This window comes from Vigna radiata, chromosome 1, assembly GCF_000741045.1.
Source record: "Vigna radiata var. radiata cultivar VC1973A chromosome 1, Vradiata_ver6, whole genome shotgun sequence".
In the NCBI taxonomy this organism is placed as follows: Eukaryota; Viridiplantae; Streptophyta; class Magnoliopsida; order Fabales; family Fabaceae; genus Vigna; species Vigna radiata.
The window spans coordinates 28,969,668-28,983,382 of record NC_028351.1 but is presented as its reverse complement, the minus strand read 5'-3'; the positions used below and the strand labels follow the sequence as shown (position 1 = coordinate 28,983,382).

Sequence of the window (13,715 nt, the reverse complement as noted above, 5' to 3'; positions counted from 1 at the left end):
TCTAATCTAAATTGGCCTAGCTAATTGATCTATTATCTGACTTGGGCGTCGGAGTGTTCTCTTTGCAGGGCCTCCCGGTTGATTCCCGAAGGATATCGACAAGACGAACAGGTCGGACGGTNGGAAGCTGGTCCAAGGGGTCNGTTNGGTCTCGGGCTCTAACACCGAAACATTTGGCGCCCACCGTGGGGCCCGAAATTGTGACTTACCCAGAAACGAACACAATGGCAGAGCAATTGCAGTTGCAGGTTTTACAGGAGATGCAGAGGCAGATGCAGGAGATGAGGGCAGAAATAGCAGCCTTACGGGCAGAGCGAGAGAACGGGATAGGGAGGCCCTCGGTACAGTCAGTGAACGTGCAGACGATCCATTCCGATGATGAGGAGGTGAGTAGACGACCATCAGTGGAAGAAGTGGTGGGAGCTGATGGTGGGGGAAATAGGGGAAGGGGCCGAGGAAGAGGGATTGGACGGGGAGATGGGGCAAACGGAAGGGGGATCGGCAGGGGAGAAGGGCTGAACGGGAGAGGAAGGGGAAGAGACGTTCGGGGAAGGGGGAGAGGAAGAGGGGAAGAAAATGTAGAGCGTGATCGGGAACCCGGAGGGGCGGAGGGAGCTTGTAGGGCAGAACCAACCGTTCGAAGAAGCCCGGGAGGACGAGGACCAGTTTGATCAAGCTGAGGGGTTGCACCCATTTACTACTAATGTCATGGGGGCAATAATGTCGGAGAATAAGGTTTTCCCATGGGTTGAGAAGTATGGGGGTGCGACGGATCCGATGAAACACCTACGGTCGTTCGTGGATGCTATGACTGTGTATTCTTCCGACGAGCTGGTATGGTGCAGGGTGTTTTCTTTATCCTTAAAGGATGAAGCTCTGGATTGGTTTCATTCATTGCCACCGCGAAGCATTGATGGATTCGTTACTTTGAGACAGTTGTTTAGCCAACAATATGCATCAAACCGGTCGCGGGGTTTGACTTATACGACCCTTGTCAGGATGAAGCAAGGGCGAGAGGAGTCATTGAGAGGGTTCATGGAGCGCTTCAACCGAACCACTCGGCAGGTGAGGAACGTCGATCAACGGCTAATAGTCAGCGCCCTCACTACGGCGTTGAGGCCGGGACCTTTTGTGGATTATTTGTATGAGGAGGAGCCTCAGTCAATGGATGAACTGCAGCATAAACTGGCTGGGTTCATTCGGGTAGAAGAGGGAAGGACGTATCGAGGTGATCAGGGTGATGAAGGGGGGTCTAATGTGAAGATAGGACGAGACCGAAGAGGAGAGAAGAGGTCGGCTGACGGGGAGCGCCGATCAGGGGTGAAGCGAGGGGTAGAGATTCAAAGAGCGCAACAATACTTCCATCACACTCCATTGAGTGCCCTGAGGGTGAGAGTCCTGGAAGAAGCCTTAAGGGCTAATCTGCTGACGGTGGCACGGTCCCCGACCCCACGGGGAGCGAATGAAAGTAAACATTGTCGATATCATCAGAACATGGGGCATTCTACTGAAGATTGTGTCGCGTTGAGGGATAAGTTGGAGAGCCTGGTGCAGGCGGGGCACCTAAGGGAATTTGTTCAAAGGGGGAATCCTAACCTGAGGGAGACCCCGGGAAGACACGGAGGTCGACTGCCGGCCGGGCAGAGGGTTCAGCCGACTGCTGAACGGACGGAGGGCGGCGGAAGTGGAGAAAGGCCTCTGAGAGGGGTGATAAATACCATATCGGGCGGTTTTGCTGGAGGAGGGGCATCCTCAGCCGCCCGAAAGCGGCATTTGAGAAACTTGCATAGTGTGAATAAGGTGGGGATCGCTAGAAGAACCATGCCTACCATAACGTTTTCAGACGAGGATTTCCATGCACCGGATCCAGACCAGGATGACCCCATGGTCATAATGGCTATCATCGCTCGGTACAGCGTGGGAAAGGTGTTGATTGACCAGGGAAGTTCGGCCAACATCCTATACTGGAAAACTTTTCAGCAGATGGACATACCGGACGAATCAATAATGCCTTTTAACGAACAAATCTTGGGATTCGCAGGAGAACGGGTAGATACAAGGGGATATGTGGACTTAAGGGTGTGCTTAGGGGCGAAGGAGTTGAGGGTGCGTTTCCTGTTGGTAGAGGCAGAAACTTCGTACAACGTGCTGTTGGGACGACCTTGTCTTAATGCGTTCGGAGCAATAGTGTCCACCCCTCACTTGACGATGAAGTATCCCGCAGACGATGGCACGATCTGGACGGTTAGGGCCAATCAGAGGGTAGCAAGAGAGTGTTACGCGGTGGGACTGAAGGTACAACCCCCGAGGCATAGGGTGTGTGAAACCCGCCCGGCAACGTCAGCTGCAAAGTTGGACCCGAGAGAAGACACCACCGACCGGGTGGAACCAATGGGGGAGATCCAGCCATTTCTCCTAGGAGGCGAAGACCGGGTGACAATGGTCGGCAAGGATCTTCAGGATGGTGAAAGGCAGAGGTTGGAGGGTGTACTGGTGGAGAATAAGGATTTGTTCGCCTGGACTGCATCGGACATGCCAGGTATCCATCCTGACGTTATTTCGCAAAGGCTGTCCGTATTTCGAGATGCTCGACCGGTATCTCAGAAAAAGAGGAGGCTGGGTGTGGAGAAGAGAAGGGCGGTAGGTGAGGAGGTGGGGAAGTTGATTGAAGCCGGGTTCATAAGAGAAGTCAAGTACACTACTTGGCTGACCAACGTAGTCATGGTGAAAAAGTCCAGTGGCAAGTGGAGGATGTGCATCGACTTCACGGATCTTAACAAAGCCTGCCCGAAAGATATGTACCCCCTACCGAACATTGACGCGTTGGTAGATGGGGTGTCCGGGTATGAGGTAATGAGTTTTTTGGACGCCTATTCAGGGTATAATCAGATACCTATGTACCGTCCAGACAGCGACAAAACCGCTTTCATTACCGAGCAAGGAACTTTTTGTTACGAGGTCATGCCGTTCGGCTTGAAGAACGCAGGGGCTACATACCAAAGACTGATGGACTAGGTTTTCCAAAGGCAAATAGGAAGGTGCATGGAGGTATATGTAGATGATATGGTGGTGAGGAGTCGGTCGGTTGAGGAGCATCTGGCGGATTTAAAGGAGGTTATGGGGCAACTTCGAAAGTTTGACATGCGCCTCAATCCCGCTAAGTGTACCTTCGGGGTAAGGGCGGGGAAATTTCTGGGTTTCATGTTGACCGCTCGGGGGATTGAGGCAAACCCTGACAAGTGTAAGGCGGTGTTGGAGATGAGGAGCCCCCAGACGGTAAAGGAAGTTCAAAGGCTGGTGGGGCGGTTAACGTCGTTGTCACGGTTCATCCCCAATCTGGCCGGACGGGCGAAACCGATCGTGAAGGCCATGAAGAAGACCGCACAGGAGTGTTGGGATGAAGAGAGTGAGGAGGCCTTCAAATAGATAAAGGGGGTTCTTACCCAGCCTCCAGTGATGGGTCGGCTGGAACATGGGCACGAATTGCAGATCTACTTGGCTGCTTCGGAGGGGGCCATCAGCGCGGCCTTGATACAGGAGGCTCCTCATTTCAAACTGGTGTATTTCGTTAGTAGAAGCTTGAAAGAGGCAGAGTTAAGATATCAACAATTGGAGAAGGTGGCCCTGTCCCTAATTTACGTCGCTCGGCGGTTACGACCATACTTCCAAGGGTTTCAAGTCGTGGTACGAACGGACTACCCGATAGCCAAGATCTTACGAAAACCAGATTTGGCAGGACGGATGATAGGATGGTCGGTAGAATTATCGGAGTTTGGGTTGAAGTACGAGCCGAGGGGGTCGGTGCGGGGCCAACATCTGGTGGATTTTGCGGTTGACCTACCCCCTGAGGGGGGGGGAATTCTGCTGGAAACTCTCGGTTGATGGGTCGTCTAGCCGAAGAGGAAGAGGAGCGCGGGTGGTCTTAGAAGGACCGAACGGGATACTGATCGAGCAATCGTTGGTATTCTAGTTCAAGGTTAGCAACAACCAGGCCGAGTATGAGGCTCTACTGGCCGGGATGGAGTTGGCAAGGGACCTACGAGTAGGTCGGCTGGAGTGTCAAACAGATTCCCAGCTGGTCGAAGGGCAGATGAATGGGAGTTTCCAGGTGAAGGATGATCTCCTGTTGCAATACTTTCACAAGGCCAAGCAACTGGCCACAAACTTCAAAAAGTTTACGTTGCGACATGTTCCCCGATCGGAAAATGGTCGTGCCGACACACTATCGAAACTAGCCGGCGGAGTCACGAAGGGGGGGTTATCTACGGTGATCAAACAGTTGGTGACCAAGCCGACGGTGGAATGTTGCGCCATTAGTACCAGGGGAGTACAAAGTACCTAGAAGGACGAGATAGTACAGTTGATTCAGAGGCAGGATGATGGGGTGGCCTTAAGTGCCGAGGAGGCCAAGAAGATCGCTCGGTATTGCTTGATAAGTGGTGAGTTGTACCGAAGGGGTTATGTTACTCCGCTATTGAAGTGTTTGCTGGAAAACGAAGCGGAGTACGTAATGAGGGAGTTACATGAAGGGGAGTGCGGGAGACATACAGGGGGACGAACTCTACGAGCAAGAGTACTAAGAGCAGGGTTCTTCTGGCCGACGTTAGAAAAAGATTGCATGGCATTCGTCCATAAATGTGGAGCTTGCCAGAAGCATGAGAACGTTTTCCATGGCCCAGCGGTGGAGTTGCAAGGAATAATGTCCCCTTGGCCGTTCGCCCAGTGGGGAATGGACATCGTCGGACCATTGGCGACCGGGCGGTCTCAGATGAGGTTTTTGCTGGTGGCAGTGGATTACTTTAGCAAATGGGTAGAGGCTGAACCTTTGTCAAAAATCTCGGCCGCCCAAGTTCAGAAATTTGTATGGAAGATTATTTGCCGATTCGGGTTGCCCAAAACGCTTATTATGGACAACGGTCGGCAGTTTATAGATAAGAAACTGGAAGCTTTCTATCGGGAGTGGGGCATAGCTCATGTCACTAGTTCGGTTGAGCACCCCCAGACAAACGGGCAGGCGGAGGCGATGAATAAAATAATCATCCAAGACTTGAAAAGGAGGTTAGGCGAGGCAAAGGGGGCCTGGGTTGATGAATTACCATCGGTCCTATGGGGGTATCGCTATTCTCCCCACGGGGCAACGGGAGAGTCCCCATTTAACCTAACCTACGGGACGGACGCGATGATGCCGGTCGAGGTGGGCGAGGAAACACTGAGAAGGAAGGGGAACGACCTAGCTGCGAATGAAGAAGGTCTAAGGGGAAACCTAGATGTATTGCAAGAGAGAAGAGAAACTGCAGCGGTCCAGGCAGAGGCACTAAAGAGGTTGGTCGTGCGGAGGTACAACACTAAGGTACGGCCGAGACATTTGGTCGAGGGTGATCTCGTTTGGAGGAAGGTCGGGGAGGCTCGGAGGGAGAAGGCTCACGGGAAAGTGGCGGCCAGTTGGGAGGGGCCATACAGAATAAGTGAAGGTTTGAATAATGGGGCTTACCGACTGGAACATCTGGACGGAAAGCCAATTCCAAATACATGGAATATATCTCACTTGAAGTTGTACTTTAGTTAAGGTCCTTTTTTGAACTGCAATAAACTTGTACTTATGAAACCATAAGTTGAATAATACGAGGCATTTCATCGCTACTTAATTCTAATTTTCCCGTTCGGTGGTGAAAGGAGGAGGAGGAGGAGGAACGTTCCGGCGTTCCAACAAAGTCAGGAAAATGACTTCCTCTAACTTAGAAGAATGAGGGAAAGTCAGGAAAATGACTTCCCGTTCGATGGTGAAAGGAGGAGGAGGAGGAACGTTCCGGCGTTCTTCCCGTTTGGTGGTGAAGAAGGAGGAACGTTCCGGCGTTCCAACGAAGTCAGGAAAATGACTTCCTCTAACTTAGAAGAATGAGGGAAAGTCAGGAAAATGACTTCCCGTTCGGTGGTGAAAGGAGGAGGAGGAGGAACGTTCCGGCGTTCTTCCCGTTTGGTGGTGAAGAAGGAGGAACGTTCCGGCGTTACAACGAAGTCAGGAAAATGACTTCCTCTAACTTAGAAGAATGAGGGAAAGTCAGGAAAATGACTTCCCGTTCAGTGGTGAAAGGAGGAGGAGGAGGAACATCCCGGCGTTCTTCCCATTTGGTGGTGAAAAAGGAGGAACGTTCCGGCATTCTTCCCGTTCGGTGGTGAAAGGAAAAGGAAGAAGAACGTTCCGGCGTTCTTCCCGTTCGGTGGTGAAAGGAGGAGGAGGAGGAACGTCCCGGCGTTCTTCCCGTTTGGTGGTGAAAAAGGAGGAACGTTCCGGCGTTCTTCCCGTTCGGTGGTGAAAGGAAAAGGAAGAAGAATGTTCAGGCGTTCTTCCCGTTCGGTGGTTAAAGGAGGAGGAGGAGGAACGTCCCGGCGTTCTTCCCGTTTGGTGGTGAAAAAGGAGGAACGTTCCGGCATTCCAACGAAGTCAGGAAAATGACTTCCTCTAACTTAGAAGAATGAGGGAAATCAGGAAACTGATTCCCTATTCGGTTGTAGGAAAAGTCAGGAAAATGACTTCCCGTTCGGTGGTGAAAGGAAGAGGAACGCTCCGGCGTTCCAACGAAGTCAGGAAAATGACTTCCTCGGACTTGGAAAAATTAGGGAGATCATGAAACTGATTCCCCGTTCGGTTGCAGAGAAAGTCAGGAAAATGACTTCCCGTTCGGTGGTGTTAAAACCTTGAAAACAAAATCAAGAAAACGCTTTCCTATTCTGGCGTACTGGTCGTCAAGCATAAACACAAGGGCGTTCAAGAATAAATGGATAAATCGGTCGGCATGGCACAAATCGCAGACGTATGATAATCATAAATCGTAGACATGTGATAATTGCAAAGTAAAGACAGGATTACGCAACAAGTTCAGCACAAACAACGTGCAAATACAAATCATAAAGCGGCAAAAGAAAAACAAGAAACTAGCAACTAATCCTTGGTGGCGTTGTCAGATGGGGAAGCAAGGGAGGATATTTGGGAAGCCGGGGGAGCGCCGGTCGGGACTGCCTGATCGGGTGCATTGACGGGTTCGGTAGGAAGCTGGGAAGAAATATCAACAAGTTGCCCGTCCACCAAAATCTTCATAATGTCGAAACCTTCATGTTCTAGGGGCGACTGGAAGAAGTAGTGGCATTGAGCGATTCCCTGCTCGAACCCGCGCTGGCGCTCGTCACAAAATTCATCCTCCAAGGCAGCGAAGTCGGCCAGTAATTTATCCCGGTCGGCAATAGCGGCATCCCTCTCAGAGGTTAGCTGTTTGAGTTGGTTGGAGGATTGCTTATGGTTGAGAGTCAAGGAATCCACCGATTCCTGGAGGCGCTTCGCTTCCTTTTGAGATTCCAGAAGGGACGCGGCGGCCTTGGCCCGTTCGTCCTCCACCAGTTTGTTGGCCTTCTCAAGACGCTCGGTGAGGGAGGAAAGCTCTTCTTTCGCCTTGGTCAGTTGGTTGTTGGAGATTTCGAGCTCCGACACCAAGAGGGGCTTCGTGGTTCCAGCAGCATAGTACATACAGATACCAGCTCGGGAGAGAAATTCGTAGGCCATGTCGGAGGCTTCGGAGGGGGTCAGTTTCTTGAAGGGTTCTCTCTCTTCGGGAGAAAGGTTGAACTCTAAGCGATCAGACACATGGATGTTGGGGTCAAGGAGACTGGTGAGAAGACGGCTAGGGAGTTTCTTCTTTTTGGGTGGGGAGGGTGTCTTTTCTTGTGAAGGACGTTTTCTGCTTTTGGTCTTCGGTACAGAAGAGATCACGACCGGCTTGGACTCATCGGTCTTCGGGATGTTGAGGGGTGCGAGTGGAGCAGAACTGGAGGGGGCGGCGGTTGAGGAGGAGGGAATAGTAACATGTCCGCTGCGTTGGTTCTTACGGGCCAGAGCTCGGGCACAAGCTTGGTGTTTCTCCATGCCGCCAAAGAAATCTGCAAGGAAAGCGCAAATTTAGCAAGTTAATAATGACCAGTTGATAATTGCAAAATGTAAAGAAACTTACTGAACACTCTAGCTCGTAGAGTGTCAGAGTCAGATCCGATGAGTTCGATGAGTTTGCGAGAGGAGGTCTTGCGGGGTAGCTGATCGATTTGGCGAATCACCTCCAACTCGTCGTCGGTCATTTCGGACTTCTTCCAGGAAATGACTTGTTTGGGATGCTCGGTCCAGTATAGGGGGAATTTAGGCCGGCCCTCGGAAAAGTATTTGGGCCGGCCGGGTTCGCGTATGGCGACCTTGAAGAAATTTGATTTGAAATCCTTGTAAGAAGAGTTGAAGGGGGCGAATAGCTGCTTATCCTTTACAGGGATCAGAGAGATCCAGCTTTTGTTGGGATGGGGTAAAGCCCGGAAGAAAAAGAGGAAGGATGTCGGGGTTGGGGTTAACAGTAAACCGGTACATAGGACTGAAAAGGCTTGCATACACGCCCAGCCGTTCAGATGGAGCTGAGCGGGGCAAATGTTCAGCTCGCGAAGCACACCGCACTGAAAATCAGAGAAGGGAAGCCTCACCCCCAGGTCACGAAAAAGGGTTAGGTAGGCATAAAAGAAGTCCAGGGCATACCCTTCCCGACCGTGACACACCCGTTCGTTAGAACGGCATACCACCAAGGATATGTCGGTCGAATCTCGACGGAGGTTGGACATGAGATCCACAGATTCGAGCAAGCGAATGATGGAGGAGGTAGAAATGAAGTAGGAAGGATGACCCCGGGCCTCATGGGGAGCCCAGTTGTAACCTGGGATGGCGGGAGGAGGAGCAACGCCGGTCCACTCCAGGGAGTTGTCAACATTGAACTCGACGTCATCAGCGGGAGCTTCCTCCCGGGCGGGATGACCGGACGATGTGGACGACGAGGAGGGAGAAGAGGTCGACGCAACCGCATCATCAGCGTACCCCCGACCTTCACCTTCGAACTCATCGGAAGACCACGACGACAAAGACATTTACCTGAGCAACTGAAAGAAGGAAACAGAAGAACGGGAAGATAGCAGTGTGAGAGCGGGAGTCGGGGAGTAGAGGGTGGAGAGCGCGAGAATGAGGGAGGGGCCCTCCACTTTTTATAGCCGAAAAAGAGGGCTTCGAGAAAGCATCTCAGCCGTCCATAGATGACAGATCCAACGGAGGAAAACTTGTGACTCTTCGGTGAACAGATGTGATTGATGGGTGAGAGGATCATGGCCGTTGTTGAAGGCAGGATCGAATGGCTATAATAGTGAGACGTTTCGTTGTCCAGAACCATTTTGAGAGTTTAAACCCCTTCGCTAGTCGAAGACGCTCGGGGCTTGGGGGGCTTGTGTAGTGGAGAGGGTTCGGTCGGACCGGTCGGACCAAGTGTAGTGGAGGGAGTTCGGTCGGACCGACTGGCAAAGTTTGGGGAATGAGTACAAGTTGGGGCCGAACGGTGCAGGGCAGGGTAGGAGTGAGGTTGTAGGAGCATTGATGGTCCTTGATGGAGATGTAACGGAAGGTGCAGCAAATCAATGAAATTAATGGTCAGTTACAAATGTGCAGTCTATAAATAAGAATAGCAGGACAGGTAAAGTAAGCTGGAATCTAATCTAAATTGGCCTAGCTAATTGATCTATTATCTGACTTGGGCGTCAGAGTGTTCTCTTTCCAGGGCCTCCCGGTTGATTCCCGAAGGATATCGACAAGACGAACAGGTCGGACGATCGGAAGCTGGTCCAAGGGGTCAGTTCGGTCTCGGGCTCTAACACTGAAGCATATATATATATATATATATATATATATATATATATATATATATATATATTATAAACCTCAAATACTACGTACCCTATGCATCTAGCAATCGATGAAACTTTCATCCTAGATTGAAATTGTGAAGCGAATCCCCAATAAACTGCTCATTTTGTGCTGCAAATGAGAGATAATGTATTAGTCCTGTGAGTGTATGAGAACGAGAGAAAAGAGAACTCCAGAGAGAAACAGAGAAAGCTAAATGTAGTTTATTGAAAAAGTGAGTTTTGTACAACGAAAGAAAGAACATATATGAAAAGAGGAAAAGGGAGAAATAACAAAAATATAAAAGGCAAAGGGACCGAACGGTTACAGGGTATCCACCGTTCGGTATGAAGAAAACAATCTGTTCCCATAATCAGCAATGCAAAAACCACCGTACAGTGACAGCACCCACAACAGCAATGCAAACACCACCGGTCGGTTCAAAACAGAGAAAATATCTCTATCAAGTCCTGTTGTAGAAAATTTGGACTGAAATTTTGTAACAAGATATTTTGCACTCTAATTTTTTAATTTCTTTCTCATTATAATCTACACAAAACACTTTTGATATGAATGATCTTAAAGAAAGGTAGATTATATTTTGAAGAAAAAATGAAGATATATATTTAATATAAGCTAATTGAAAACATGAAGGACTTAGAGCTTATTTTAATGTTGAACTTCACTTCGTTCTAATACTGTTAAAACATATTTAATGTAATTTTTTTCATACTGTTATACCTAGACATTTGTATTGTTTATTAAAATCTAACAATTATATGCTGTCACATGAATAAAATACCATAGAAAATAAAGAAGAAAAAAACGGGAGATTATACCAATAAATCAAAATCAAAAGGGAGCAATTATCTAATCCTAAGTTCAAGAAGATTGTATCTACTATTGAAAAGCTTAATTCTCAGAGAAGGATGCAATTAATCGTAAAAGGAAATCTAATATATTGTGAACACCTAGATTAACCATATGATCCACACATCTGATGGTTGTTTTGAACAAATATAGAGATTGACTTTTTTGTGGAGTTTTTAGCTGTGTCATCGATACTTATGTTGATAAATATAAATTGACATAAAAAGTTAATTTTAACTGTCATAAAATATATTTATTACAAGTGTCTTTTCAAACTGTACCCTACGTAGCCGGTCGGACCTCCAGGTCAACCGGCCACATTAGAGCTCGATCTCGACGGCCAAAATAATCTTTGGAAGAAAAACCTTGAAGAATTCCATCTAACACCACTGACGCACGACCGGTAGTCATAACCGGGCACAGGTCAGCTCATAAGGGTCCTCCTTCGAGTTGTTACAGTTCCATTCATTCACTCCATCAACTTAAACATCCTAGCTTATAATAACATTTTTCTTTATTAGGTAAAACAATCTGTATGGCTTATATTTTTCATCGTACCCCAATGAACACGTTTTTCTTGCTTCTATCTTCAAGATTTGTTCTTTATTGGGCTAGAACATGACCATAAGCTATATTTCCAAACACCTTAAGATGAGGCACAATTCACTTCCTCCCTCTCAAAACTTCTTGTGTTGTCTTCTCGTTCAACTTTGCATAAGGACACCCGTTTTGCACATAGATAGCACATTGTGCTGCTTCAAGCCAAAAATCCTTAGGCATGCTCTTACTTTTCAACATTTTTCAAACCATGTCAAAAATGCTCTGGTTCTTTCTTTTTGCAACTCCATTTTGCTAGGGTGAGTATAGTCCTATCAAGAATCTTTTTACCCCTTACTCTTTACAATACATAATGAGCTTGGTTGAAATAAACTCGCTTCCTCAGTCAGGTTGAACAGGCTTGATCGATATTCCCCGTCTCCTTCTCAACCATTATTTTGAAACTTCTAAATACTCGGAACACCTAATATTTTTCTTTCAAGAAATAAAATATTATTTCCCATTGAAAGAATCAAGGGTAATAAGCCTACATAGGTCGGTATGGATCATTTCGAGTTGTTCCTTTGCTTGGTACTCGATTTTCCTTAGAAATGAAGTCCTTGGATGCTTTCCAAGCACACACTCCTCACAAAACCTTTTCTCAAACTCCATACTTGCCAGTCTATGCACCATTCCTATCTTAGTTAGTTTGGTCAACCCATCAAAATGCAAGTGACCAAACCAAAAGTTCATTATGATGCCCTTATCCTTTATGTTGAGCTTCAAGCACTTCTCTTTGAGTATCTTCATCTCCAGCTTGTACATCTTGTTCTTCTTCATTTCCACTATGGAATTCAAATGATCAAATTTGTTTTTCAAGTATAGTACTCGGTCTTTCAAAAGAACTGAATAGACTTTCTCCATCAGTTGTTCTATGCTCAATATGTTGGTCATGAGATAGGGTACATAGGACACGTCTCTAATTTTCCAATTTGGCCATTCTTTTGCATGCACCAGATTTTACCTTGACCTTTTATCACTACCTTAGATGCATCTCCAAATGATATTTTCGACCTCAACTTTAGAGAGCACCTTAAAAGGGTTTTCGTCCCTGTGATTACTTGCTCCCGTATCAAGATACCAAATCAACTCATTAGAACAACTTGGACCTAGCTCAACACCCGAACTCCTCAACATCATCAGTATTCCTTCTTCCTCTGTATCTTTAAAGAGGAAGTTTGTTTCCTTCTTACTCTCAGACTGGTAGTCCTTTGGAAAGTTCTTGACCTTCCCACAATTATATTAATTGTTTGAGTTGAACACTTGTTACACAATCTCGAGTTGATTGAGCGTCCTCCTCTCTATTGACCTTGTCCTCGACCATGTTTTGCAAACTGAATTTCCCTTTGCCCTTTTCATAATCTCCTCGGCCTCAACTTCCTAGACCTTGAGTGTTCTGAGTATAAGGTGCACTAGTAAAAAATTGGGTTTATACAGCGCACATTATGCCACGGTTCACCAGAAACCGCAGCATAATGCTGCGCGGTGGCAGTTTTGTAAATAAATTGAACTTATATGCCGCGGTTCCCCCCTTAACCACGACATATACCCTAGTCAACCATCATCTTTGATGCCACGTATGCAAAAAAATTAAATAACAGGGGTATATGCCGCGGTTGCTTAGAGAACCGCGGCATATTCCCCTGCCCCGCGGTATATAGTTTCAAAAATAATTTCAAAAATGCCATTTTTTTTAAGGAGTATAGGCAGCGGTTATGTTGTGAACCGCGGCATATACCTCTTTCTACAGCGGGTAAGTTGTTAACCGCGGCATATTCCCTTTGGTAGGTTAAAAAAAACAAAACACAAAACAGTTTCATCTTCTCCACGCGATTCTGAAGCATTTCTCTGCCTCTGCCTCCACGCGATAACGCCGCTGCTGCCGCGCCATCTTCGTCGAACCATCTTTGCCGCCGCGCCATTCCGGCCGTCCATCACACCCTCTGCCGTCGCGCCCTCCGTCGTCGCGCAAGCCTTTGCCGTCGCACAAGCCTCTGCCGCCGCGCCATCCTCTCTGTCGCGCGCCATCTCTGCCTACCCTAGTACGTTCCTTTTTCTTCTCTGATGAAATTTTTGTGCTATATTGAAATGCTAGGTTTGAATATGTTGTTATGGCTTTGATCGTTTTTGTCAAATTTGTTGTGGTTTTGGTGGTTTAATAAGAGACAAAGTATGTTAGCTTGTAGGGGAAAGGATTGGAATAGAGGTAGATAAAATGTATTTAATTTTTTTTATCAGCAAATTTATTTAATTTTAATAATATGCTATGAACTCTTTTTAGTAGATTTATTATAAAATCAAAATTATGTGATTGAATGATTCCTATAGACAAACTGTGATAATTCTCAGATGAAATTATTTGTGATAGAATGTTTGAATTAATTATTTCAATGATTATTAATTGTATGATTGTATGACTGAATTGATTGTATGATTGAATTGATAATTTTATATAGAATATTGTATAATTTTAATTTTGTAAAATTTAGGAATGGATCGAAAT

General features: G+C 47.2%; 1 protein-coding gene and 1 pseudogene across 1 annotated transcript; both read left to right on the top strand.

Annotated features, from left to right (window-relative positions):
• Nucleotides 1-224: 224 nt before the first annotated feature.
• Nucleotides 225-671, top strand: LOC106760906 (methyl-CpG-binding domain protein 2-like). Its single transcript, XM_014644352.1, has one exon. It carries the CDS (start codon nt 225-227, stop codon nt 669-671), a length of 447 nt encoding a protein of 148 aa, XP_014499838.1.
• Nucleotides 672-720: 49 nt separating this feature from the next.
• Nucleotides 721-3,556, top strand: LOC106760897 (annotated as a pseudogene).
• The last annotated feature ends 10,159 nt before the right edge of the window (nt 3,557-13,715 follow it).

What these genes read in the sequence shown, in the direction of transcription:
- LOC106760906 (XM_014644352.1), top strand. Translation starts at nt 225, where the DNA reads ATGGCAGAGCAATTGCAGTTGCAGGTTTTACAGGAGATGCAGAGGCAG.